At 44.4% G+C, this 26,620-nt stretch overlaps 1 protein-coding gene across 6 annotated transcripts in view; it reads left to right on the top strand.

Annotated features, from left to right (window-relative positions):
• LOC144728326 (calmodulin-binding transcription activator 1-like) overlaps positions 1 to 26,620 on the top strand; it is a 630,428-nt gene that overhangs the window by 460,813 nt on the left and 142,995 nt on the right. For 3 of the 6 annotated variants that reach the window (XM_078607682.1, XM_078607680.1, XM_078607685.1), the window contains exons 6-11: positions 3,821 to 3,974; positions 6,658 to 6,789; positions 10,544 to 12,360; positions 16,010 to 16,211; positions 19,887 to 20,239; positions 22,082 to 22,208. In XM_078607682.1, coding sequence (XP_078463808.1) covers positions 3,821 to 3,974; positions 6,658 to 6,789; positions 10,544 to 12,360; positions 16,010 to 16,211; positions 19,887 to 20,239; positions 22,082 to 22,208 — 2,785 coding nt within the window. The remainder of the gene's footprint in view (positions 1 to 3,820; positions 3,975 to 6,657; positions 6,790 to 10,543; positions 12,361 to 16,009; positions 16,212 to 19,886; positions 20,240 to 22,081; positions 22,209 to 26,620) is intronic. The other 3 variants (XM_078607681.1, XM_078607684.1, XM_078607683.1) reach the window with 3 other exon arrangements.

Here is a 26,620-nt window from a genome sequence, read left to right as displayed (position 1 = left end):
TAATCCAAAATTAGAAAATGTATACATAACGAAATTGCGTATAAAGTGGGAAAAACCCGTATATCCTTGTCTCTGAAGTAAAAGTAAGAATATTGATTGTTCCCATGAAACTCTGTGTACTGATTCGGCATATGTGTGTGTGTGTGCACGCGCACACGGTACACCCACCCAGGTGATCATTGTGGTTTATGTCTCTGGGAGGCCAGAGCAAAAGTACGGATAACGTGCAGCCAGCTGTCAATCTGCGTACCGCCCATTGTCATAAAGGAGGGAAAACATTACATTTGCCAGCTGCTCAGCGATGGCACATCTACCAGTAGCGTACAACGTGAAATCTCATTATTGCCATTCGCATTATTTTGGAGGTGGGTGACAGCTTTTCGTTTTATGGCGATTGCTACTGATGGCGACGGTGGATGGTTGAATGATAGGCGCGCTGCGGTTGTGAGATGTTAACTACCTGGCCTGGTATACAGGAGGTCGTGGGTTCGTACCCGACACTGATGATACCTGCTGTATATCTGGAATTTGCATGTTCTCTCCATGGTCGTTTGTATTTTTCTCCTGGTCCTCCGCTTTTTCCCTCCGCATTTAGAAACAAGCATTTAGAGTGTATGGCTGCTATAAATTTCCACATAAGCCACTTTGTTGGGATCTCATTTGTGGCCAGGTCGCTTCTGAAAAGAGCTATATAGCTCAGTGGGCCTTACCTGGTAAAATAAACAGAGTTTAGTTTTAGATAGTTCTTCATGACGAGCTAGGATTCCTTTTGATTTGCCCTTCTCAAAAGCTGTATACACTCCACCGCATGAATACTGAGCTGCATAGAACCGCATATGTTTAATCGCCTATGGTGTTCCTTGAAAATCACGAATGTGCATACCTCCTGGATGCCCCTTTGCAAATGATTCCATGTTAACTGTTTAAATTAATGTATCCAATACGTAGGCATGTGTTTACTGCCCATTGTGATGAAATTCACTGAATTATATGTGTAACTGTATTTTCAGCCCATTTCTTTGCCGCGTCTCTATCTCTTGTCTCGGTACATCTCTGTTGTCGAGATCTCTTCTGGCATAGTGGTTATGTCTCAATTCTCTACGTACTTTGTCTTCTTACTAGTAGCTCATAAAAAAAATTTGGCTTCGGGCATCCCAATTGGCTATCAGAAGGCACTGGTACCTATTCAGCCAAACCGTGTGCATTGCATTGTGTGCTTTTCATACAAACACGAATGAATTATTAACAAGGAAAGATGCATGAGTTACTCTCTGTCGACTGACTGAAATCACTGTTGTCAACCCATTATAAAATGGTGGCCACAGGGAAAGCACTTTTCTCATTCAGGATCCAATCAGTGGCCACGTCTTTTTTTTCCCCTTCAAAATGAGCACAACTTTAATTTGAACCTCGGAGCCAATTCCCGCCACCTCGGTAATGATTCATTACGAGTGATCATAATTGTTGATTAACGGGGTTTGTTGGTGCGGATCACAATTAATACATTTAAAAGTTGTTGGGTTTTTTGCGGAGTGTGAAGTTTCACTCTTTTACAGCTTCGCCGACTGTGTCAAAATATTCAGGGCTTCATCATTTTTCCCACGTGATGTTTCCATCTTCTTCTCCACTAATGTTATATTGCCCTCTGCAGGAGACGGAGTGACAGTGCACGAAGCCCACGTTTCGTGCGCACGTTTCCCATGACAATTTATAAATAAACAGCCTTGGAGAGTTTATCGATAATTGTAGTACTGTATGTATGCACATACACAATTCAGTACGACCTGACAAAATTGCGTGAAACCAATGCGTGCTTTTTTTAATCGTGAAAGGCGTAAATAATTGTGCAGAATCCTGACGTTTTTCTTTCACAAAGACCCTTGTTAGCAGTAGTGATAATAAGTGGCGTTCATAAAGCGCCGTTCTCTAAGATTATCAAGGCAAAGTACATCATGACAAAAATACATATTGTCAGGCCAAGTGGAGGAAAATTTAAGAAAAGACAAATAGAAGCTTAAATTTTGATTTAAAGCTTTCATGACTGCTGGGATTCATATTCTTGCTTCTTTCGGTAAAGTCACGTAGAAGGGAAATAATAAAAAAAATATGGTTTTATATTTTTAAATTATTATTATTTTCCCTTCTACGTGACTTTACCGAAAGAACCAATAATATAATTAGAAGCTTACTGAGAATGCCGAACGTGAGGGGAAGCTAAAGGCCGGCGCTGCGCTGCGTCACACCTCTCCGGCATGTGCTCTCGCTCGGGCTGTGCCGCGCACTCTCCAGGGCATAATGCCCGCAAACGCATTTCGCTAAATTTCGACGAATCGTTTGTTCGCTTTCCTGACCCAGCTCAAGGCACGCGGAGTGAAACGTCGGACGCCGTGCCGAGCGTGAACGTGGTACGACCCGAAGGCACGCCGGAGGGCCGCTTTAAATGATTAGAGCAGCTCGAATTATACAGTAATGCTTTTGTAATCAAATGTGACTTTATTAGACAACTGAATTTGCATTTTAATGTCTTGAGAAGACATTTTTTCCCCAATGAAGTTGTTGAATGGCATACTTGGTAGCTGGTGCCTGAAAGCAGTTCCCCATTACTGATGCTTGCTTTGACTTGAACAGTAATGGCATATTTATTGAGTGTCACACTCTGAAGGCAGTTTAATTGGGTTTAGAATATAAAAGGTTTATTGCCGTATATATTATTTAAATAGTCTCTAACCAACACAGCGCTCTGGCTGTATTTGCTATTATTCATTGAATCTAAAGAAAAGGTCGTATCTGCCAAACAATTGAAAGAAATACCCAGTACACATAGCACTCTTCTGTAAACTAACAGTATTTGAATAGTAATGTGAGGACATGCTTTTATTTTGGCAATTCCTCTATTATTTTGGTAATTGCTCTGTAAGTACCTCGCCTGGTATACGGGAGGTTGTGGGTTCGATCCCAACCCTTACGCCTATATATTTGGAGTTCTCCCCGTGGTCGCCTGGATTTTTCTCCTCCAGTTTTTCCCTTCACGTTTAGAAACAAACATGCGTTTAGAGTAGTTGGTTGCAATGAATTTCCACATGATGAGCCACTTCATTGAGCTATCATTTGTGGCAAGGTCGCTTCTGACAAAGAGCTATATAGCTCAGTGGGCCGTACCTGGTAAAATTAAAAATAGTTTTAGTTTAGTTTCCTCGTTTTCCCAGGATCATGGCTGTCCGGGGAAATATGTTCATCTTGCCAGAACATAAATCATTCAAAGTTCTGGTCTTTGTCAGTTTCATGTAGTTATTATCTCGTTTGATATTGTGAGATATTCTTATTCCTGTATGTATGTATCTATCCATAATACAGGGTTTTGGTTAGATCGCGTACATATGAATGTGTCATTAAACCTGCCACCACACGGGTGTGCTGAACTTGTAACGAATTGGCATGCTTTGTTTCCGTGACAAACCTTACTAATTGGCTGTGTCTGGTGGTGGTGGGTTTAATGACACATTTATATTCAGGCGATCTAACCCAAAACCCTCTCGTGGATAATATCGATCGCGAAAGCCTACGTGTTAAACTGTATGTATGTATGTTGAACGTCTTTCGCACCATACCGAGCCAACCGTGCTAATCGGAGCTGTGGGGAAGGACAACAAACTAAATACCACCGAGGTCACATCCCTCGTACCTTCAGGAAACATTTGCAACTCCCAGTGTTGATGGCCCATGCGTCTCTGCGACTGTGATGCGAGACATCGACAGATAATTCCGTGGCATTGCGACATTAACCATTCTGCTCCTTGTCTTCACCCCTTTGCTGGCGCAGAATCCAGACATAGTGCTGGTCCACTACCTGAATGTTCCAGCCATCGAGGACTGTGGGAAACCATGCGGACCAATCCTGTGCTCCATCAACACCGACCGGAAGGAATGGGCGAAGTGGTCACGCGAGGAGTTGGTGGGCCAGCTCAAGCCCATGTGTGAGTAATGTGTCAGTGCCCGTGCGTGCGGACAGGACAGGGGGGTGGGGGGGGGGGTGTCCCAGTCTTCCACAATTGGACTTGACAGAAGCCTCAGGTAGCAGCTTCGGCCAGCCGTCACTGATGAGAGAGAGAGAGAGCCCATGTTGCCATTCATTGCTTAGGTCACCTCTGTTTTATGCATTCGTTTAATTACAATTGTGTGTGCATATGCATGTGTGTATACATATACAGCGTGTAGATGCTGTCTCCGTGCATTCCTATATAAATGGCCACACATCATGAGCCATTGTGACAGAATGTAGTCAATGTTCGGTTGCCAAATTGCTCATTATTTACAATTGAAATCTCCTCATAAATAATGTCCTCAGTAATTACGTGCCGATTGCCCCAGTAATATAGGTCATCTATTTTGGGTCTAAGAGTTGCAGTTGTTTGTTCAACGATTTAGTTCTTTCGGACACTGCAAATGTGACCAAATGTTGTGTTCCTTGTTTAACATCTCCGTGTGAGCAGGTCTGTTTGACTGTGCCTGTCTGTTCGTCATCGTAATGGTGCTCGTCTACTCCAATGTGAAATGTTTCCACGTGCACAATATTCCTAACGCCACCTAGAAGCACATTTAGACTTCATTGGACACACACAGTCACGAACGGGGCCAATTCGCTTTAAGTTCGTTCACAAAGCGACAATGCATTGGCGCAGCTGTCCTACGTTGCAGTTGGGTTGCCATCTCATGGGTCAGTCACCGTCTTTGCTAATGTGTACCGGTGTCCAGGGACGGTCATTTTCCATTAAGAGTGCCATCCCTGCGCTTCCCTATGAACAACAATGAACATGGCATCCTTGTCAGCAATGCTCTATCCAACAGTGTCATGTGTTTCCAGAATACAATCATAATTGTCTCTAAGCGTCGGTGCTAGGATTACCTGTTAATCGACTCAATAATTAAATTGGGATAAGTTATTTGGTTAGGGATTCTGTATGAGGATAAGCAGTCAGGCAGTGCGTAAACACTACTCTTAATTCCCTTATATTCAGTATGCACTTTTCTCTCCCTTGTTCAACATTGCATGTTCAGCTGTCGTATTTTCCTCGTCTTCAAAGTTGATATTCTGCCATGTAACCACGAGGTGGTGGCAACGTGCAATGCATTTCCAACATTCCTGCAACTCGACAGCAATGTCATATCTTATTACACCCTTCAAAGTCGATCCTCTTAATGCGTCATGCTTATTAATTATAACACCGACTTCATAGTGATTGACCTCCAGTATTAACCGTGTTCTTTAGATTATGAGCGGCTCCGGAAAGTAAAACGCACCTCAAACTAGCGCCCGGTGTCAATGCAGTCACACACATCTGGTCACGCACACACACACACGCACGCACACGTGTACCGGGTCATAAGACGCGGGGGGGATAGTGCGTCGTATAAACCGGGAGAATACGGTAATTGTAGGGTAATCACACAAAAGCACACGCGCACAATACTTTTCATAGACAAAGTTGCAGTATCTGATTATTATTTTTGTTAAAATGTAAATAGTATTGAAATAAACAAATTACATTGATTTCCAAACATAAGCCAACACATTGAAATCTGCTCATGTTAGCCATGGACGATTCATTGAAGTGAATAATCATTATCCAGTGCAACATCTGAGGTAATTAAACATAGTATGCAGTAGTTTTGCACATTACTATTCATTATGCCGTATATCTATCAGAGGACTCGTTCGTGCGTTTAAAAGCGATATGCACACCCCCTGACATTTCATCACCAAATAAGTAAAGTTTTGCTATGAAAACACACTGCGGTTTGGTGTAGAGAACATTCCGCGTGTTCTTTCACGGTTGGTGCGAATGGATACGCTGCACATAGCGCGGCTAATAGAAGAGGTCACTCTTTTATGTTATTAAAAAAGGAATTTGTAAACCGTATAACAACAACCGAGATTCATCCCCACTGTAATGGCTACATTAGAGGTTCGCTTGCCTCTCCAGGCCAGATGTCGGCTGTGACCGGATGCCTGAAGAGTAACCGTACGATACGAATGTTTTAAATAAATAAATACCGCAATTAAAGCGATTGATCAAATTATGCAGTAAACGCACGCAGCCTGTTTTTCAATCCACATCTGGACGAAGGCCTCCCCGCGTCGTTCAGGCAGTGAGGGTTTGTTTAACCATACTTCACCTTTGCCGGTCAGTGCACGTTGGTGAATGTGGTGGTGGGGAGGGGGTGGTGGAGGCAGAACAGCAATGGACTTTGTTGCACTTCCCTCTACTGCCCACGACGCCCTCAACAGCTGTCTGTCCGTTGGGCACGGTGTCCGTCGCCCATCTGAGCACGGCCCACGCTCGATCCGGGATTTGGCTTTCTGAGATCCGGCGAAGATTGGGCGCATCCAGGGTGATTCGATCGTAAGACGATGCAGTTGATATTTTCTTTCCAAATTAAACACCGTACAAAATCCCTATATCTCACGAATGGCATCAAATAACATGATTTGATTTCGAATCGCAATTCGTCAATTTCTCTTTGCTCATATTAACCGATACGTAATCTTTTTCACGAACAAGACACAGTGCAAGCGAGCGAGCGAGAGAGATATATATGAATTACCATTCAATAACAGGAGATGCAACTTTGTGTCTGTGTATGTATATGGCCTTGCAGTCCATGGTATAAAATGGACGTGTGGAAATGGCAATGGAGCGAGTGAGTTTTCAGTGGAGCAGCTCGTTCAGCAGATCATGGACAGCCACCAAGCCAAGCCGCAGCCCAGGACACACACCTGCTTGTGCAATGGTAGGCAAACAAACACCCCGCCCAGGTATCACTGTCGCACCTGCATAGAAGGCAGCGTGTGGAGAGTGGTTCAGTATTGCCAGAGACCCAACGCTTTTACCCGGGGTTTCAATGCCTGCTTCGAATGGACTCGCCAACCCGCTGGAAGTTTTAGTGAAACGTTAGGACGATGCACAGTGCTTTTGTACGGCGTCAACGATAGCGAGTGTCATTTAGCCCCGCACTTTCCCCCCCCCCCCCCCAGTCGAGTGCTTAACTTGCCGTATTGCAAGACGCTCAGCAGATTTTCGATACGTTCAGCGCCTGAAAGATGAGACGCCCCCTGAGCTTTAAAGCGAGTAGTTAAATTAATACGCCGCAGGTATTGCTGATATTTTGCACACAGGGGAGGATCCTTCGTTCCGTCACCCCACGCGGTATCAAGCAACGGCCAACCATTTCCCCTACACGCAATGTGCAGGCTGCACACCGTCAGGGATCGCCGTTTGCACTGGAAATAAAAACAAAAATCCCATATTGGTTGATAATTGGGGGCCACGTTGCATGTTTCAATAATGAGCGAGTATGGTAACCTCCAGTGCTGTGGATAAAATGTCACTTTCTGACAAAGTAAAATTCCACACACCGGGATATAATTGTCAGTGGAGTTTATTCTCAAGCGTCCTGAACATTTTATAAACTATTAGTAGACAGTTGCATCAACAGTCTAACCATCGTCGCTAAATGTAGTGCAGTTACACAGCGAAGCAACTTCAAAATTTAGTGGTTAAATCCTGTATAGCCCCCTATGTGTGCTAGGAGGAATACAACCATAATGCTGCTTCAATGCAGCACTGGATAATAGTCTCTAGAGTAAGGGTTGCTTTCTGTGTTTTTTGACAATTCACTTAGATGTGCCATTGCAATAGGTCCCACAGCAGAAGCAGCAACGATAAGCATTGATTATAATGTGGAAGTTGCCAATTGATCCACGTGCGTTTTGAGTCATGGTCAGGCAGCCAATTGCATCGGGGGGGGGGGGGGGAAGGCACTCGAATTTTCCCTTGGAGTGTGTGGGCAGTCTTAAGCTAACTCACATTTAGTCCCTGGGCATACTGAACCACCCCTCGTGTATCTTGGAGCAGTGGTTTCCAACGATTGGCCTTGTGAGCAGGTTTCATTTTGTTTGGATGCATTTATTGCAATTTAGTTTGGCCTCCCGCAGTCTTACAAATGAAATAAATATTTCTGAACATAGACCGGGAAAAAATATACGTGTCCAAATTATTTATTGACAAGTGCTAAGCATTTTATGGCTGTATCGATTGGTAATTTGGGTTCGCAAAATTTATATGGACAGTTCAATTAAAGTGAGGTCGAATTAGAAAACATTAATAAAGTGAAGGAAATATTTGTGTTATTTATGATGAGTCGAGGCAAATTCCCAGGCATAATGAATAATAATAGAAATAGTTATTCAACTTCACAAACACAAAATGCCATACATTACTAGCACCAGAGTTAAAAAAGTTGTTTTATTTTATAAATAAAGCACCCCGAGTTGGTGTAGCCACTGAGAAATCTTGGGAACCACTGCCCAAGGATTTTATATAACAACCTACACATCCCTTCACTAACGGTGCATGGAAATGGCATGGTTATGTAAGAATATACCAGTATTATAATCACAATATGGAAATATGTTTACAGAAAAAGTGTTTTCAATGTGAGTGCGATACTTTGAAGGTGGCCTAAATTAAAAGCCTGCAGATTAACGTTTCAATAATACACACTTTGAACATATGGCATGTGATTGTAACCAATCTTAATGGATTAATGCATGCACATTACATTCATACCCAAGACTTACGCATGCCTCATATTCAATGTATACTCAATAAATAGTTATACATATATATGCACACACATATATTTGTTTTTACCAGATGTATATTACATATACCTAAGCAACATTAGAACAGAGGCTAGTGATATAGAGGGCATGGGTTAATGATCAGACGCGCTTCTGCAGCCGTCTGGAATGCTCTTCCTTCCGATATTAGGAAGCCACTGGAGCTATGCACTTTTAAATAATCCAGATTGAAAACTCATTTCTTTGGAACTGCTTTTTGCGTTTAGTTTGTTGTCCTTCCCCTGCGCCTCCGATTACCACGGTTGGCTAAGTACGGTGCAAAATAATTTCAACATACATAAATACGTTAACAGAATACATATTTGTGACGGATAGCTGAGCCTCACTAATGCCACAGTCGATGCATTCCACTGTTGGTTAATAGCTTGTGGTGGAGTTCAAGTTGTTTGGCAATTTTTGTTTGGCAATTGCATGACACAGTAATTCCACGTGAAAATGTAACGCGTGTTTTGGATTTCTCCAGTCTAAATAAATATTCTGATCCTGAATGTGTATCTACAAAGGATATGAGTCACTTATGAAGAGATGCGAGAGACAAAATAGCATTATTTTTACGAAGATACGCACACATTTTTGCAAATTGGCCACTATCTTTGGTACCTAATTGACAATATAAAAAAAAACAAATTAACAATATTCTTACATTTCCAAATCAGTAAACGTTTCTTTCACTTTTTAGGCATGCTCTTGTGAGTGGATGTTTGTTCAGAAATAAATAATTGTGTGACCGCAATGCGTGTAGGTAAACTTATAACAGACATGAGATGTATGTGACTTCTCGTATTTTTTGTATGTTATTGCAGTAGATCACGTGTTCACGATTTTAGAAAAAGATTAAGATCATCATACATTTGCCCAACACACAAAGAACACAATAATGTATTGCTCATTATTCACCAATATTTGTAGTTTTAACCATATTAGTTGTCAGACATTTGCTTTAGTTGTCAACAAGGATGCCCTGTCAAATTCACTCTCAACCCAATACACCGACTTGAGAGGTAACTTGAATATGACACCGGTACATGGTCACCAGGGGAGATAAGTGTGGATGTATAAAGCCCACGAGTAAACAGTGGCCAACATATATCCGAAAAAAATGTGTACGTGGCATTGAGAAGGAAGGGGTAAAAACAGTACATTGGGAGCACGCATGTGCTAGCCAACCAAATTCTCGCCCTAACTTGTGCTCCTGAACAAACTGGTAGGTCAATCGCTAGTAATGCTCTCCCACAGTAGCCGCACTTTTGCATACCTATCTCCGGCACTTCGCCAGGGCCCCCTTTACATTTTTACATTCACTGTACAGTTTTTACCGGGTGTACTGTTGTTCCAATGGATGTCGACAAAGCAGAGACTATTGAGAGAAGCAGGACAATGCTTTGACGACAAACCTCCATCGCAGACGTTCGCAACTTGCGTTCAGATTCTCCAACCAAGATGCTGTTGCAGGCCTCAGATGTGCGTTGTGTTGTGTGACATCACCCCGCCGCTCGACCGCTTAGCGGGAGCTGCTGCGCTACAGCCCTGGATGTTAGACGATGTGTCCCATCAATTGGACTGCCGCAATGACAGCACCATGCTGGGTATCGCGGTGATAATCGATAGCGATGAAAACAGAAACTAAATGACAGTTTTTTCAGAGGGACTTTTTTCCACGGAGACATTTTTATTCTGGCTTCCCGGAGAAAATGCACCCGGGTGGGCGCGAACATCTATAACCTCCAGTCCTGTCCATTGTGCGCTTCTCACTCGCGCCATTGTCTCTCGTTGAACGCTTTCACGCGCCGCCACTGTTCCCTCTCGCCCCGCCATTGTTATTGACTGCTTTCTTCTGGTTAGGGGCTGCAGGGAGCACACCGCACAAGTGCAACAGCACGAAGCACCGCATCATCTCGCCCAAGGTGGAGGCAAAGGGCGGCGGCGGCGCTGCCGCACAGGCCGCCCTCACCGAGGTACAGAACATCTCCTCCGCCTCCTCATCCACCTCCTCATCCACCTCCTCGTCCTGCGAGACCAAGTGCGAGACGGAGCCGAGCAGCTGCAGCCCCGGCCAGGAGAGGCCCATGGGGAAGGGCTCCAAGGCGAGCCCGTCGCCTTCCCCACCTTCTTCGTCCACCTCGGCGCTGCAGCAGCAACAGCTGCAGCAGTTGCAGCGGCAGCAACAGCAGCAGGGCGGCAGCAGCGAAGTGGTATCGTCGTCCACCTCCGAGAGCCAGGTGGAGATCCCGGACACAACGCAAAACTCCCCGCTCGGCTCCGCCAACAACTTCTTCGGCGAGGCGGATGGCCTCGCCATGGCGGCGGTGACGTGCAGTCTCCCGCAGAACGCCGTCATCTTCATGACGGGCATCGCGGGCGGAAAGCCCGTGCCCATATCCACCGCGCTGTCCGGCGGGCAGCAGTTCATGTCGCTCGCCGCGTCAGCCGGCGGCCAGGGCCTGGGCCTCACCGTCAACCAGGAGCTGTCGCTGGAGTCCGTTCGACCGAACCTGGCGCTCCCGCCGACGGCCAACCACGAGCTGTCGGGGCTGGCCGCGGGGTCGAGCTCCGAGCTGTCGGGCCTGACCCTGCTGCCGCACGGCGGCCTGGACTCCGCCCTGGCGCTGGCGGGGGCCGTGGCCGTCGACCACCACCAGAGCATGGACACCGGAGACGGTGGCGGCGGTGGCGGGGCCTCCATCATCAGCACCCCGTCCACGTTCGACCCCGACGCTTTCCTAAACAGTCCCAAGCAGGGCCAGACGTACGGAGGGGGCCTCAACAAGGACTCCATCAACCCGGGGTACGCGTCTCCGGGCGCCGCCGAGGCTGTCTTCAGCCCGGCAACGGGACTCATTCATTCGTTGAAGACGGAAGTCAAAGGAATGGATCACCAAGTGGACGAGGAGTACGGAGGGATGATTGTCTCGTCCGATCCCGTTGCCTCCACGCTTAAGCCAGACAACCAGTTGCTTATCAACTCTGAGTCGACCAACCAGATTATTAAGGGGACGTTGATCTCCTCTGGGTGCCTGAGTCCCTCTACGACTCTGGAGAATATGGACTTCAGTAGCCTTTACACACACAAGCCTTATTCAGCCATCACATACACGCACCTTCCTGCCAGCCCCCCTTCCTCCTTACAAATCCAGCACCAGCAGTCACAGCAGCAGCAGCAACAACAGCAACAGCAGCAGCCGTCTCCTGGGTTTTTCACATTGCAGGAGAACCCCACAAAAGAGGAGCATCAGCCGCAGCAGCAGCAACAACAGCAACAACAACAACAGCAGCAGCAGCACCTTGGCTGCAGCAAACCGGCGAGCCCGCTCACCCAGACCCAGGTCCTGAAGACGGAAAGTCCTACGCAGTTTTCAGCAGTGTGTGCTGGAGTCAATGGCAACGGGCCTAGTGTCAGCGGTGGAGTGAGTGTCCCTTCCCCCAGTGTGAAATCGGACCCAAGCTCCCCGGTGCGATTGTACCAGTACCAGCCGGAGCTGCAGGCAATGCCCCAGCAGGACGTGGAGACGGCCATGGACACCTCGGTGTCCGTGAGCGTACACTCGTCGACGGGCGACATCGCGATGGCGCCCAAGGTCCCGTCGGACGCCGGGCGGCAGTTCTCGGAGCCCAAAGTGAGCAGCAGCAGTAACGGTGGCACGGGGCTAGCGGCGCTGCAGGTGAGTCCAGATAAGGCGTGCGTGACGCGAGTGCAACGTCACGTGTCCGACTGTCACCTACCCCGCCAAGACCAATTAACCACCCACACCCATGACCCATGACAATATTATTAATATCGATACTATAATACAACAATCGGCTGATAATATATTTAATCTCACTAAAACTAAGCAAATTTAGGAATTCTCCAGACTACAAAACAAACAAGTCCCAAATAATAACGAACAATTTAAAAACAAAACTGTAATGAACTTAACTAACACTGATTTAACCAGTGACATGATTTCCGTCCTTTCTAAAGGCCTTAACTTTTCCATTGCCCCACGCACAATTCCAGTAGATGAGATAATTGCCAAGGTGGAATCAGCGATAAGGCATCTTCCACATAACGAGACAGAGAAGACTAGATACGAGGTTCCCAAAATAATTGAAAATAGCAAAATACAAAAAAAAGATATTAGCTTTGGTGAAGCATAAGACTTAAGAGAGCTTCGATTAAATAAATGAATTCAAATTCTGGCAGCTGATAAAGGCCGCACTACTGTAGTGATGTTGTAGTGATGTCCTGATCAGATTATGATAATACAATTAAAGATTTATTGGAGGAAGATATCTACATTAAAATGTAACGAGATCCAACCAATACTTTAGAATTCAAGACTTCTGCAACCATTGCAAATTCATTAATCCCCAAGAAGGAGCAATACCAAATTAAGCCACGGGCCTCAAAACCTCCAAGATTTTATGGGCTACCAAACATTCATAAAATCGGTATCCCATTACGACCCATAGTAAGTACAATAGGCTCTGCCACATATAAATGAGCAAAATATGTAACGAAACAAATATAACCCTACATTGGTAGGACATCTTAATTTATAAGAAATTCAGAACATCTTGTGAATGTGATTAAAGATATTAAACTTAACCCTAATGATATTCTGGTAAGTTTTGATGTAATTTCTCTGTTCACTAAGGTTCCAGTTAACGAGTCACTTAAATTACTTGATACACTAGTAAAGAAGACAGGTTTACCAGAACATATTCCAAAACTAGCCGGCCATTGTCTAAATAACACTTACTTCTTATGGAGAGGGGATTTCTTTAAACAAAAGGAAGGAGCAGCAATGGGCTCTCCTTCGTCTCCTGCTTTTAGCAAATCTGTACATGGAAAACTTTGAAACAAGAGCACTTGCTTCAAGTACATTCAAACCATCTTTTTGGTTTAGATATGTTCATGACACTTTGGTTGTCTGGCCACATGGTAAAGATAGACTTAATGAATTTTTTAATAATCTCAATACACAAAACCCAGCCATTCAGTTCACCATGGAAATGGGGGTGAACAACACACTCCCCTTCCTGGATATTTTGCTTGGACGTGGTCAAAATGGCTAAATAACACACAGCATCTACTGAATGCAGATTCGCATCATCACCCAGCACAGAAATACTCTCTCATCAAGACGCTCAAACATCGGGCAAAGACAGTGTCAGATGGTGAAAGTCTTAAGGAAAGACATTACACATGTTAAAGAAGCACAAATTAAGGGAGTATTGAATGCCAAACCAAGACCGAACAACAATACTGCTGAAAGTGATCAGATTATCAAAACAATTCAAATACCATATATCTCGGGAGTTACTGACAAATTAGCCCGTGTTCTGCAAAGCAAAACATTATAGTGAGTTTTGGTATGGTACACAAAATTCAAAAACTAGTGTCTTATACTAAGATTAATTAGCGAAGTAATCAACAGAAGGTGTATATCGGATCGATTGCTTATACGGTAAGTGTTATATTGGACAGACGGGATGTAACATTAGCGTAAGACTAAAAGAACACCAAAGGAACATTACATTTTCCCAAACACAGTTGTCAGGAGTGGCAGAGCATGCTTGCCAACAAGGACACTCAATTGATTTGGATAACGTTGAAGTGTTATGCAGAACTAATTATTACTGGCCAAGACTAGTTAGTGAATCAATCGAAATTGAGAAGAATTCAAATAATTTCAACCGCTGTGATAGCTACAGACTCAGCGCAGCCTAGAAGGGTATGTTTAAGTAATACACAACACATTGCAATTCCTTACAGGTGAGTCACATGCTAAGGTGGCTAATTACTGATCTATTACATAATTGCATACACCCCCACTTCCGCCTCTGATCTCGAAACCTGATTTCGTGACGTAACGTCGCCAACCATGCTAATCCGAGGTGCAAGATAATCTTGCAGATTATTGGCAGTGTTACACGTAAAAGACAAAGGTGGTGCAGTGGTGCAAAATATAGTCAAGTTCTGCAATTATCGGGGCTCTACGAAACATTTCACCATTATTGAGTCGTGACAAAGCCAACACGGTGGCGTGTAGCATAGTATCAACAAGACTCAGTTATTGCAACTCACTACTCTATGGCACGTCTGGCAAAACCATTACCATGCTGCAGCGTCTACAACATTCTCTGGCACTTGTCGTGACGGGGTACTGCAAGATCTGACCATGTCCGTCCGGTGTTCGCCGAGCTGCATTGGCTTCCTGTTGCCAAATGAATACATGATAAGGTCGAACTCATTACACACGAAGTGCTTGCCACAAATGAACCACAATACCTTTCTGATCTCATCAAGGAGCATAAACCATCACGCGAGCTCTGGTCATCCTCGCAGCAGCAGTGGCTTTTGGCTAGCCATCAAAAAAAGACGGTCAATGCATTGCGTGCTATCAGGTGTGTTTCTGCGGCCGTCTGGAATGCTACTGGAGCTATGCACTTTTAAATCTATATTGAAAATAATTTTTTTAACTGCTTTTTGTGTTTTGTTTGTTATCCTTTTCCCGCACCTCCTATTAGCACGGTTGGCAATGGTGTAATGTACGTTGATTATTTAACTATTGGCCTTAAAGGTTAAGCTTATTTTGGTATGTGATCATTCTTCCTTGGTGCTGCATTACCCGCGTGGTGTTCTAGGTGTCAATTTATTTTGACAAGTTAAGCACGCAAAACGATCTTGGTATGCCAGTAATAGGACGAGGCATTACAACACTTAAACCAGTAGTTCTTCTTAACCTGGGGTGCACGCACCCCCTGGGGGTGTGAAATGCCCTTTCTGGGGGTGCGGGGACATGCCAGATGTTTTTAGAAGGTAGATCATCGAAACACAAATTAAGCAGGGCACGTAAGTACAACTAATTTGCTTAATCAAACCTATGTATTTATTAATATTATACACATTTTTACGATTGAGAACCAAAGGGGTGCAAGGCTGCAGTAAATGTTAAGAACCGCTGACTTAAACTGTGGAAGAAAACGTACCACGACAACAGATGTTTTCAATGACATAGACGGTTGTTGTTTTTTTCCCTTCATTATATGCACAGTATACATTTCAGAGACTGTGTGGCTACATTCTCAGCAGCAGTGAGCAGCAATAATCCATAGTTGTACTGCACTTCTGCGCTTCCTCGTCTCTGCCTCCTGCCTTCACGTACCAGCGCTGGGCAGCGTGGTGAAGTACGGTCAGAATAGCCACATGCGCCATGCGCACGGTATGGGGGAGGCCGTCATCCAGCAGTGAATGAGTGAATGAATACATGAATTGCTAGTGCTGCTTTCGGATTGACGCTGATCAACGTTCTTTTTCTGCAGGCGGGCAATGCAGGAGACCTGTATAACATGGTGCAGAGCGACATGGCCAGTGCGTCAGCCAGCAGCGGGACGAGCTCTGGCGGTGGCGGTGGGGGAGGCGGTGGTGCATCGAACATGGAGATCAACCTGGAGCAGTTTGACCTGACCTTCGATAGCCAGTTCCCTGACCTCATGGCCGACTTCATGGCTACGGACTCTGGAGGTAACACACATGCGTGTCTACGTGCGTGCCTCCCGTAGATAACAAAGTGAAAGAGCTTATTTCAGGCAGCGGAGAATGAAGTCGCGTCCATTCTAATCGTGTAGAAATTTATTAAAGTTGACAAGACACTTATGTATGTCTGCCTAGTCTTATCTTGGTGTGAGTGGCAGTCAAAATGCTTTGAGAACAGGATATTAAAAGTACTTGCATGCCTCGATTAGCAAGCATTACTTTTTTTTATCAGTTATTCTGAACATCAAATTATATTTTGTAATACTTTTGTAGGTTACGATTTCAAATTTAATTCACCTAATATATCAGTGCCTGTGTGTCTGGTTTCAAATCCCAGACAGCTGCCAGACATGAGAATAGGTTTTTTCCCCATTTTTCTGGCAACAAAAAAACACCTTTTACAAGGATTAATTTCTGCATTAACCACAATACTCGTGGTCAGAATGCAAAAAAAAATACTCTGATAATGTATGCATTGTCTTTGAAACTGATTGGTCCACACCAGAGACGGCTTTATTTTTAGCCTCGTCTCAAATGGTGTTAGACCAGAGGACGCCAAAAGGCGTACAGCACAAAGACAATGCACAATCAGAGTAATGAGAGCTCGGGGTGAGCATCAACATCATGGGACCTCTTTTGCCAATACCAAAATATGAGAAAAAACTTATTCTCATATTTTGGTACTGGCAAAGGAGGTCCCATGATGTAGCTGCCAAGACATTGCACCCTCTTCTAATGTAGAGTGAGTTGATTCTATTACAACAGTTGCACATGAATGCAAATAATAAATAACTGATGTACTTTCCGGGTTGCAACGCGTGTTGTTCAACATAATGCCTGACGTTCCGTTCCATGTGCTGGGGACTTCATTCATAACTTAATTAAGTTAATGATTTCATTAAGTTCCTCAAAAAGCTCCAGGCTATATAGCACAATCTCAAAGCCTGCCCAATAGCTTTTCATCTGCATCGACTTAGCTTTGCTCTGAACGACTTCTTCTGTTAATGCAAATGTCAATATGTTGAGGACTGCTATCCACAATCAGTGAGGGCTTCAGGAGAGACAGTTTGTGTCGTTTTGCTACTCCTCCATTGGAGGAGCGCAGACTACAGTGGTTTACTATAAGGTAACCCATAGTTTGGGTTGCATGGCCACAATCGCACTGTGGCCTGCCTGAACATGCAATGACACTGATTTTGCAGGAAGCTATACTGTTAGGAACCACCTGGTTCCACCAGCGCACAGGGGATTATTGTGTCCGTCCGTCGTGCATCCAAAAATGGGAGGGGTGGGGCTGGGTGGAGAGGGGAGGGTGGGGAGGGGCTTGGTGGGGAGGGGAGGGTGGGGAGGGGCTGGGTGGGGAGGGTGAGGCTGGGTGGGGGGTGGGAGGGGTGGGGCTGGGTGGGGAGGGGCTGGTCACCCCGTGGTGCCCTTATAAAACTCAACGTTTAACCTACTCACGCCGGCTTGTGCCCGCCCTCACAGTCGGCCATATTTGCGGAATACACCACACCGCCATTGACCCTGGCCATTGACCGAGGAACCCAACGTTCCTACCAGCTCCCTCCGCAGGAATGTGTTATAAGGGTATAATCGCACCAGACATAGTTGTCCGGTGTCACCTGTGATTATTACAGGCTGCAGATGCATAAGAGCAATTTTATGACAATAATCACTGTCATTGTTCACTGGAAACAGGTTTGATGAGGAGAAAATGTAGTAACTTTGTGTGGCAATGACATAGTGACATAACAATGTAAACAATACACCCCCTTCACGTATTATCCCTCCACGTAAAAAAAAATACGAGTCTTTTTTTAGACATCCCATCAACCGCATGGCCTTCTGAGAGTGTATTACTTTCAGCAGCATTCGTTCAACGCAAGCAAACTCTCGACTGGTTTTGACATTGAGCGTCTCATCAGCAGAGTTCGGCTTGCACGAACCAATGCTGTTGAACTCTGACAGGTGTTTACATGTGGCAGCTTTCAGCGGACTCATCTTGTCAGTTCACTCTTTGTGTCTAGCGGCGCGGCAGGTGGTGTGGCAACCATTCCAAGTTACTATTTTTGCCGGCAACGACTTCCCTAAAATTGCCCCCGAGTGCTTCGTGACCTCAAGGGGTGACGGAATATAACCCTGTGTTGGTCACGTGAATTGTCACTTACCTAACGATTTTTAGTGTGTTTATATTGTGACAGGAGGGACATTGCGATTTATCTGGGTGTGCGTAGCAAAAATATGACTGCCTGTTGGTGGAATGGACTGACAAACATTGCAGACTATGACAATAACAGGAACAATACAGATGATTAATAGTCATTCTGATAGTCATACCAATGGATAAAATGACCATAATTCTACGACAGTTAGTTAGGCATAATGAAATATGCTTAGCCCAGGAAGAGCTATCAAAGGGTGGTTTGATGCAGATTACAGAGCGTTTTATTTAATCAATTATATGCTCGTAATGCAATTCACTTAAATGAGGGTTAAATCATTGGAAGACAATGTTTTTTTCTCAAGCTCTTCTTGGAAAAGATCTACCAATTGACGTTGACAACCAAATGTGTAGCACAGATAGCACAGAGGACTAGGCCATTTACTTGCACTTATAGTGGCAATCACGTAAAACTGAAATTAATTCGGCAGGCATGAGGATGCCCCATAAAGCGTTCTGTAGCATCGTAATGGAATTTCAAACTTCTTTGGAGTCCAAAAGGATGTGTTTGAAATCGGCTAGATTGTTTTTCTTTTGGAAGCACTATATTAGAGCAGAGACCCGGGCATGACTGGCCTGAGAGCCGAGTTTAATTTTGGATTCACGATGAGTGAAGATAAATTGGAATTCATTCCACACTGGTGATGGTTTAAAAGTATCAAGTGTACATTGAGTGTAGAAGTCTCTCTTACCACTCACGTGCCCTGTAGTGAGCCACTAAAAAAATAAATAAAAATCTTTCTCAAAACTAGCGCTATTAACTTATAATTCATGATACCGGATTGGAAATATGTTTTACATGTAGCTGCTCTCTTGCAATATGAAATTACGTGTTTTGTGGCATCTGATGCATGGGTCATGGACAGTATTATTTAAAAATTTGCAACAATGCATGCACGATCTTGTCAGTGTGAGTGGGGTACTCTTGAAGCGACTCGCTTGTTCTACTTTAAGCGGGAGGAAAGTTAGATCTGATTGTTGAATGTTGTCATTCAGAATACATGAAACTTTGTGTTTTAAAGTTGCAGTATCACAATATGAGGCCTACGTGATAGTAAAACACGTGTGTACATATGTTTCGACGTCTAATCCTGACTCTTGCACAGTAGACTTAAGATTGTACATAATATATGTATGAATATAATTAATATTGTGCTGGGTTTTTTTCTTCTAAGGTTTTGTTTTACATTCCCAGCTCTTTACGTTTTAATTAACTTGTCCACGTTGTACTTTCACAACATTGCGAATATATTACACATTTAAAAGTAAGACACGCGGCAACCTTTCTATCGGCGAGTAAAAATACAAAATAACTCATGACCTGTCATACATAATTTTTCTTCGCGTGAAAAATGACAACAGTTCATTGTTTCTGAAGCTATTGCAAAAAAATCAGTCTTACCCTGGGTCCCGCCTTTTGTCGTTCTGCACCATCCCTCCAGGTGGAGGCTCCCGCAGTCTTTACGGCCTGCAGGAGAGGCTCATCGAGGGCAGCAGCAACGGTGGTGGCGGAACTGTGAGCACTTTCACGTCACACGTCCCCATGAACTGCACGCAGCCACAGCAGCAGCAGCAGCCACAACAACAGCAACAGCAGCAACAACCACAGAGTCAACAGCAAGCCCAGAATGGGCTACCTGGCCTACAGCTGAGCACGGCTGGCAGCTCGGTTTCATTTGTGGGGATGGCTGGTGTGGAGTCGCCGCAGGGCATGGTGGGAAGTGATGGACATGGGGCCGGCACTGGGCAGCTGGTGACTGTGACAGATTTTTCCCCGGAATGGTCCTACCCTGAGGTGAGTGTCTTATATCACATGTATTTTTCATTTTGTCATTTTCTTTTATCACGGGTGCTGAGCACAGGCCCAAAGGCCCTGAAACACTGAGCGGCCAGCAATGAACAGCGGTGTTGAAGGTGTCGCAGAATAAATGTGCGATCGGTTTAATATGTTTCTTGAATTGAGCACGGTTGTAAGACTTTGGGAAAATAGTCAATGGACAGGGAATTCCAATCTCGAGCATTGCGGGGGAAGAGAAGTAGAAAGAGAAGCTATTTTGACTCGCGGTATGTTTTGGATGTTGCAATATGCCGAGGATTTCATTAATGGATTCCACTCCTCCACAAACGTTTGTTTCACGAAAATAATTTGGGTGCTTATTTTCCTGGTGTGTTTGGGTTCTGTCTCACTTGTCTCACGCCTCTGTTTTATTTGTTACAAATAGGGGTGTTGGGGCTACTCGTGCCATTGTAATTCGATGGCATGTGGAGTCGTTGGAGTTTGTAAACACTCAGTAATGCACTTAACTCAATGCCGAAACACAATACAGTCCTACGCTGTGACACTCACCACCCAGGAGAGTTAAGTTACGCGCAGCCATCTTGCCAGCAATGCGCTATGCTGATTTCGTTTGCGTCGACCTAAATATAAATATATTTGTCAGTGTAACTCCGTTTAGCGTTCAAAGTGGGGTAATCTACTCTCCGAGTTTTCCGCCCACTTTTATCTGTCTGTGCAGAGCTTTGAGTGTTACCAGCCCCTCTCCATGTCGGGGGTTTTTTCTCCGGGACACTTGATTTGATTCGTACATGGAGCCAAACACTCATGAATGGAGGAGGTGCGGGGGAAGGAAGACAACAAACTAAACTACTTTTTGTGTTGAGTTTGTAGTGTTCCCCTCACACCTCCGATTAGCACAGTTGGCTATGTACGGTATGAAAGAAGTTCAACATATGTACATACTATGGAATTGGCCAAACAGCCCATTTATTGTAGGAGACCCTCCAAGCAAAAGCAATCTTGACACCCAGCGAAGCTCTCCTGGGTGAATCGCAAGTATCGATTTGGCATTGAGACTTTGTCAGAAGCGGGGTCACGTTTCCGTTGCTCGCCGTGTTCGTGGATAACCGTGTGTCCCCGCCCCAGCCACGTATGGTGGGTCCATCGGCAGGAGCGATGCGAGCACAGCCGCGCATGATGATGACATGGGTGCAGTGAAACGTCCCAATTGCCTCATTAGACCTAAGGAGATGCGTGGGGTGGCAGGTGGGGGGGGAGTTGCTCTGCTTCTTCCACACATCCGCAGGTTGATGGTGAAAGTGTAGAAGTTTTTCGTGATATTATCTTTTAGGTCTCTGCTGGCCCGCTTGCGTTGCCATATTCCTAGACTGCGCGCACTCGGCGCGCAATGCGCGTGATTGCTTTGCACTGAAACACGCCTGAGCAAGCAGTGGACCGAGACCAAAGAAAGGGCGGCCCCCCACCGTGTTCATGCGCTTTTTATTTATCTGCTCTGAGCAAACACTGTATTGTGATATTATTTGTAAAAAAAAAAAAAGGTTCGTTATTAATACGTCACATGATATATTGTTTGAGTAGTAAGGTTGTTCAGTGAGTTAATCCGCATTTGACGTAGATGGATAGAATAGCACTTGATTCACTAATGTAATGACATTTGTCATCTTTAGCATATGTAATATTTACACTATTCGTTGAGGTTTATTTTAATTAAGTTGATCTCATATGAACAGTGTATATTGACGTGCACAGTAATGAAATCGCAATAACTTGTACTCGGTCAAAAAAAGTATAACAGAATACTAATAAATCCATCACTTTCTATTCACGTATTCTTCTCAGGGAGGAGTGAAAGTTCTTATTACGGGTCCGTGGAATGTGAGCAGCGACAGTTACAGCTGTCTTTTCGACCAGATCTCCGTCCCTGCGACGTTAATTCAGAGCGGGGTGCTTCGCTGCTACTGCCCAGGTGAGACCATCACACTCGTCTACATTTGTAGCGATGGATCGTGGGTAGAGGGCGGGGTAGGTCAGGGGGTGCTGGTGCTGTCCCTCATAGGGACCGTCTTAAAGCCTTCTGCGCACACGCTCCCAGCCCATGCCGGCTATTGCTAATGTTACATGTTATAAAGAAGAGTACCCTGTGGATGAATAGCGGCATTGAGTCGAGAAAAAATATTTTTACCACTGAACTTAATACAGGGAGCTCTAGAGAGCCCCTCTAGAGCAGTGGTTCTTAACCTGGGGTGCACGCACCTCCTGGGGGTGCGAGATGCCTTTTCTGAGGGCACGAGAACATGCCAGATTTTTTTTTTAAACACAAATTAAGCACGGGCACCTGAGTACAACTACTTTGTGTCATCAAACCTATGTTTTAACATTATACATGTTTTAATGATTGAGAACCAAGGCTGCAGTCAAGGTTAAGAACCACTGTTCTGGAGGATATCTTGGCCAAGTCTTCCATACTGGCCAAATGTCTTCAAAGAGGCTGGTGTACCCACACTTTACCCCCACCACACCGCGACCTGCCGACCGACTAACTTTTTGTAACCCATTTTACTGATGGCTGGACTTAGGTGGGGGGGGTGGGTTTAAGAAAATTTGCGCCATCGTTTCACCCATGTATGAAAAAAACAAATCATCCACCACACTTTTTTGAAAGCGTAAACTGACAACGAAAGGGTTCAATTTTAAGAACACGTGTCTTGAAAGTTCACGTTTCTCGAGCAGCCAAGCGGTGTTAAAAAATAAGTCTGCATCTTGCAGTTATTTTATTTGAACGTTAATTTGACCTCAAGAGAGAGAGAGCCACGTACAAACTGCTCACTAGCTGAGTGTACAGCGGTAGAGCATCTGCCGCTGCGCTGTCTTGTGAGATGCACATTACATTCTGCACTGCTCCTACGTTGACAAAAAAACCAATCCCAAACAATGTTTTAATGAATTTAAAGTCAAATGAAAACTCGTGAAAATCAACAGCTCTTATGTAAGTTACGTATTTCAGGTTCTTTTCATGGGTTCCCGGCTTGGTTACTCATGAAACAATAATATTTTTTAATAATTCAAGAGCATTCTATTAATATCACTACTGACACCACTGCGGAGTGATCTTGACTGATTGTTAAAGGTATTTATCCTACAGTCCTATTCAAATTTACCCATCGCCTTCGAGTCACGAAACAAAACAAGAGTTTCGAAAATCTAGGACGGCGGTCTGCGCCACGTCTCACAATGGCTTTGCAGAAGTGGTCTTTTACGACCCTTCTCCGTCAGCTCACTGCACTTGAGAACCCAGTTTAATCACAGGAGGCCTGTCTGGGTATGGACCCAGGGTCTCAGTGGCGCCAGCTCCAGTGCCCTGCCCTCTTGAGCTGCCTGGTCAACTCCTGACCGTGATTTCCTCGTCTTGCACCCTGGCATAAACAGCTCTGGCTCTGTCAACAAGATAATTACTCTTTTTCCTTGGGTTTGCATCTTCCTTGAAGAGGCCCTGTGGATTTCCATACAGGATTTCACAGCCGGTGCTTGAGGCTGCTCTGTGCTGCTTTTAAAAAATGCGTGGGAATCACATGCTTATGTTATGAATTACATTTGATTAAATGCCTACTGTAGAAATCACATAGATATTTTTCTTTTAGTTAATTCGGGGAATGAAAACGGCCATCAAAATATGATCTCACCAAGTTCCATATAACCTCAAAAAATAAGTGCAAAAATTATTATTGCAATGTACATTGTAACATGCCATATAATTAGTTTATATGTACTGTATGCACAGTACGTTGTCGCCCCTTGAGTAAAATTGTCACGCTTTTCTTTTGGATATAATCCCTGGAAGTAATCGTTGCAAATCTTATCTAGCAGAATATAATGACCGATAGAGCAAGCTGTTGGCATCAGGTAAACATTCCCCCAGCAAGTACCATAGTCCTGTTTGTTTTCTTGCTCAAGCAAGTAAAGTTTCAAAGAAGGCCGTTACATAATTAACCATGCTTTAAAATGTAACTTTCCCATTAGTTAATACTACTGGTTGCCACTTACTAATTAACTTGCGTAGCTTAAAGTGCTTCGCAAATTGTGCAAACATTTAATATTTCCAAAAAGTTTCAAATAAAAAACAAATACATGTTTTCCCTTTATTTAGTTTAATATTGTACATGCGTCCCTCTACTGATGAGCCCCAGCAAAGGGAAAAACTGGTCCAGAGTGGTGTGGCTTAACATAAGTCTGGAAAACCACTCATCCCGTTTCATTGAAGTACATGCTGCATTTTTTAAAGATACACAGCTGCGGTTTACTCCGTACATTTTAGAGCTTGTGCTATTTAACTCTGCGAGGTGTTTCGGGGATGCACGCTTCGCTGCATGTGTCCGCCCAGCCCTTCAGAAGCTTCCAGCATTGTGGAGCGAAACGTCGGACATCGTGCCGAATAACACGGTGTAACAGCCCGAAAACGCATCGGACCGCTAGAGGAACAACTCATTCGTTTTCATTTAAAACAATCAATTAACTTTATTCGCCTGAAAAATATAGACGGTAAATGTATCAGAGAAACAACCTTTCTAAAAAAAAAGTTAACCTCACGTTGCACAGAAACCCACGCAAAGAAAAAAAAACATTTGTCCAAGTGCACTGGCGGCCAGCTCAGTAGGAAGTGAAGCAATTATCACAGTGGCTCAAGTTTCGGCATCCAGCTTTATCGGCTATTACGAGGCGGTTATGCGGCCGGGGCATTGTGAGCGATGCGCTGTGAGCGTTGGCGCCCCGGGCTCCCCCCCCCGTTGAGTGATGTCCCACTGGGAGAGGGGGATGCGGCCCCTACCTCGGTGCCCCCCACGAGATTCAACAGCACGTCCTCGAGTAGGAGGCAAGATCGCCGTGGCGCAGCCCGCCGTTCAGAGTGAGCTTCGGCGCAGACGGCGACGGCGGCGGCGACGGGGGCGATAGATGATATCACTTTTGTCTGCGGCGGTAAAGCACTGACGACGGTTCTTCACTCGCACGGGGCCAGGGCAGCGGTGCAAATTGGGCTTGGGTTAAAGCCCTGCTGCAGTCGCCGGAGTCTTTGTGTTTTTTTTATTTGTAATATTTATCGAGCGAAGTGCTAAGCCTGGCGGTGCGTTATTGTAAGTAGTATCCGACGGGCGATTGAAATTGCGGTTTTAAAGGGGTTTCTTTTTTTTTTGGTCAAATGAGAAAGTAGAAAGTTTACGCTAATTGTTTTGTTAAGCTCGTGTGTATAAAAATAAAACGTTTTCGTATGTACTGCTGTGAGCAGAGTCATATGATGGTACGCATGAACGTGTGTGCTATTAATTATGTTCTTTGTTAAATGTTATTAAACTTCATTAAATTAACGCTTTCATGTGTAATATCCTTAAATGTATTGCACATTTTTGGCAAAGTCAAATTGTTTAAGTCAATAATGAGCCCATTAAATACACGCACAATGCCAAGCTAATGTACCCCATGTTTACTACATGTGTTACTGATGTATATAACTATACATGCATTATTTCAGCAATTTCATATTTGCACCTGTGTATAACATACTGCAGTGTTACAAAAATAGAGAAACCTTCTTCTGAGATTCACGATTTTGCTATATATTTTTCTCTTGCTTGCTACTTGTTGCTTTGAGGCAGACTGTGCATATTAGTCAACGCATTACTGTTTTTACTTGCACATTTTTTTGCCCACATGTCCGGGCTTGACCTAAGGGGTGCCTGGCGATTCCTTTTACGCTCATGCCAAATATGCAGCGTACAATAACGCTCGTACATTACTGTGCAATTTAAATATGCCTTGCAGTCAAAATGCTAAATTGGTGTTCAGTAATTTGGCTTTTTTTTCTCAATGCAATCTAGAGCACACGTCTATACAATGCAATGATGCGCAATATCAAGAGTTCGTTTTATAATGTGTTTCCAAGTTCAACGAACATTGGAGCAATGCTCCATTGGCAAACTGTTTCGGAAATTCCACATTTCCATACTGGGGGCAAAGTATCTTATTTGGACCACTGTTATTACAATGCAAGAATAAAATTACTTATTTTTGGGCAAGCGCATATTGTGTAGCATTATTCACAAGTGGCACGGACAGGTTGGGGTGCAATAATTTTTGTTTGTGAAATGATTAATACCTGTGCCATGTATAGTAATACATGGGTTACTCGCAATGTTTTAAGAGCTATGTGCAGACCAATATAGCTCATGGCACTCTGAGGGGGGAAAATAAATTGGACGTTAGTAAGGTATAGCCTTATTACATTTTGCCCTTTATTCTCTCACGGCTTGCTCTAGCAAATTAAGAATGGTAATTATAATTGAAGTACGGTATTTGGTAGGCCAATTTCTACATCTGAAGTCTGAAATT

The sequence above is a fragment of the Lampetra planeri genome, chromosome 28, assembly GCF_965212315.1.
Source record: "Lampetra planeri chromosome 28, kcLamPlan1.2.h2, whole genome shotgun sequence".
Taxonomy (NCBI): Eukaryota; Metazoa; Chordata; class Hyperoartia; order Petromyzontiformes; family Petromyzontidae; genus Lampetra; species Lampetra planeri.
Note: the sequence above shows the minus strand (reverse complement) of the source record. Positions and strands in the feature narration are given on the sequence as shown.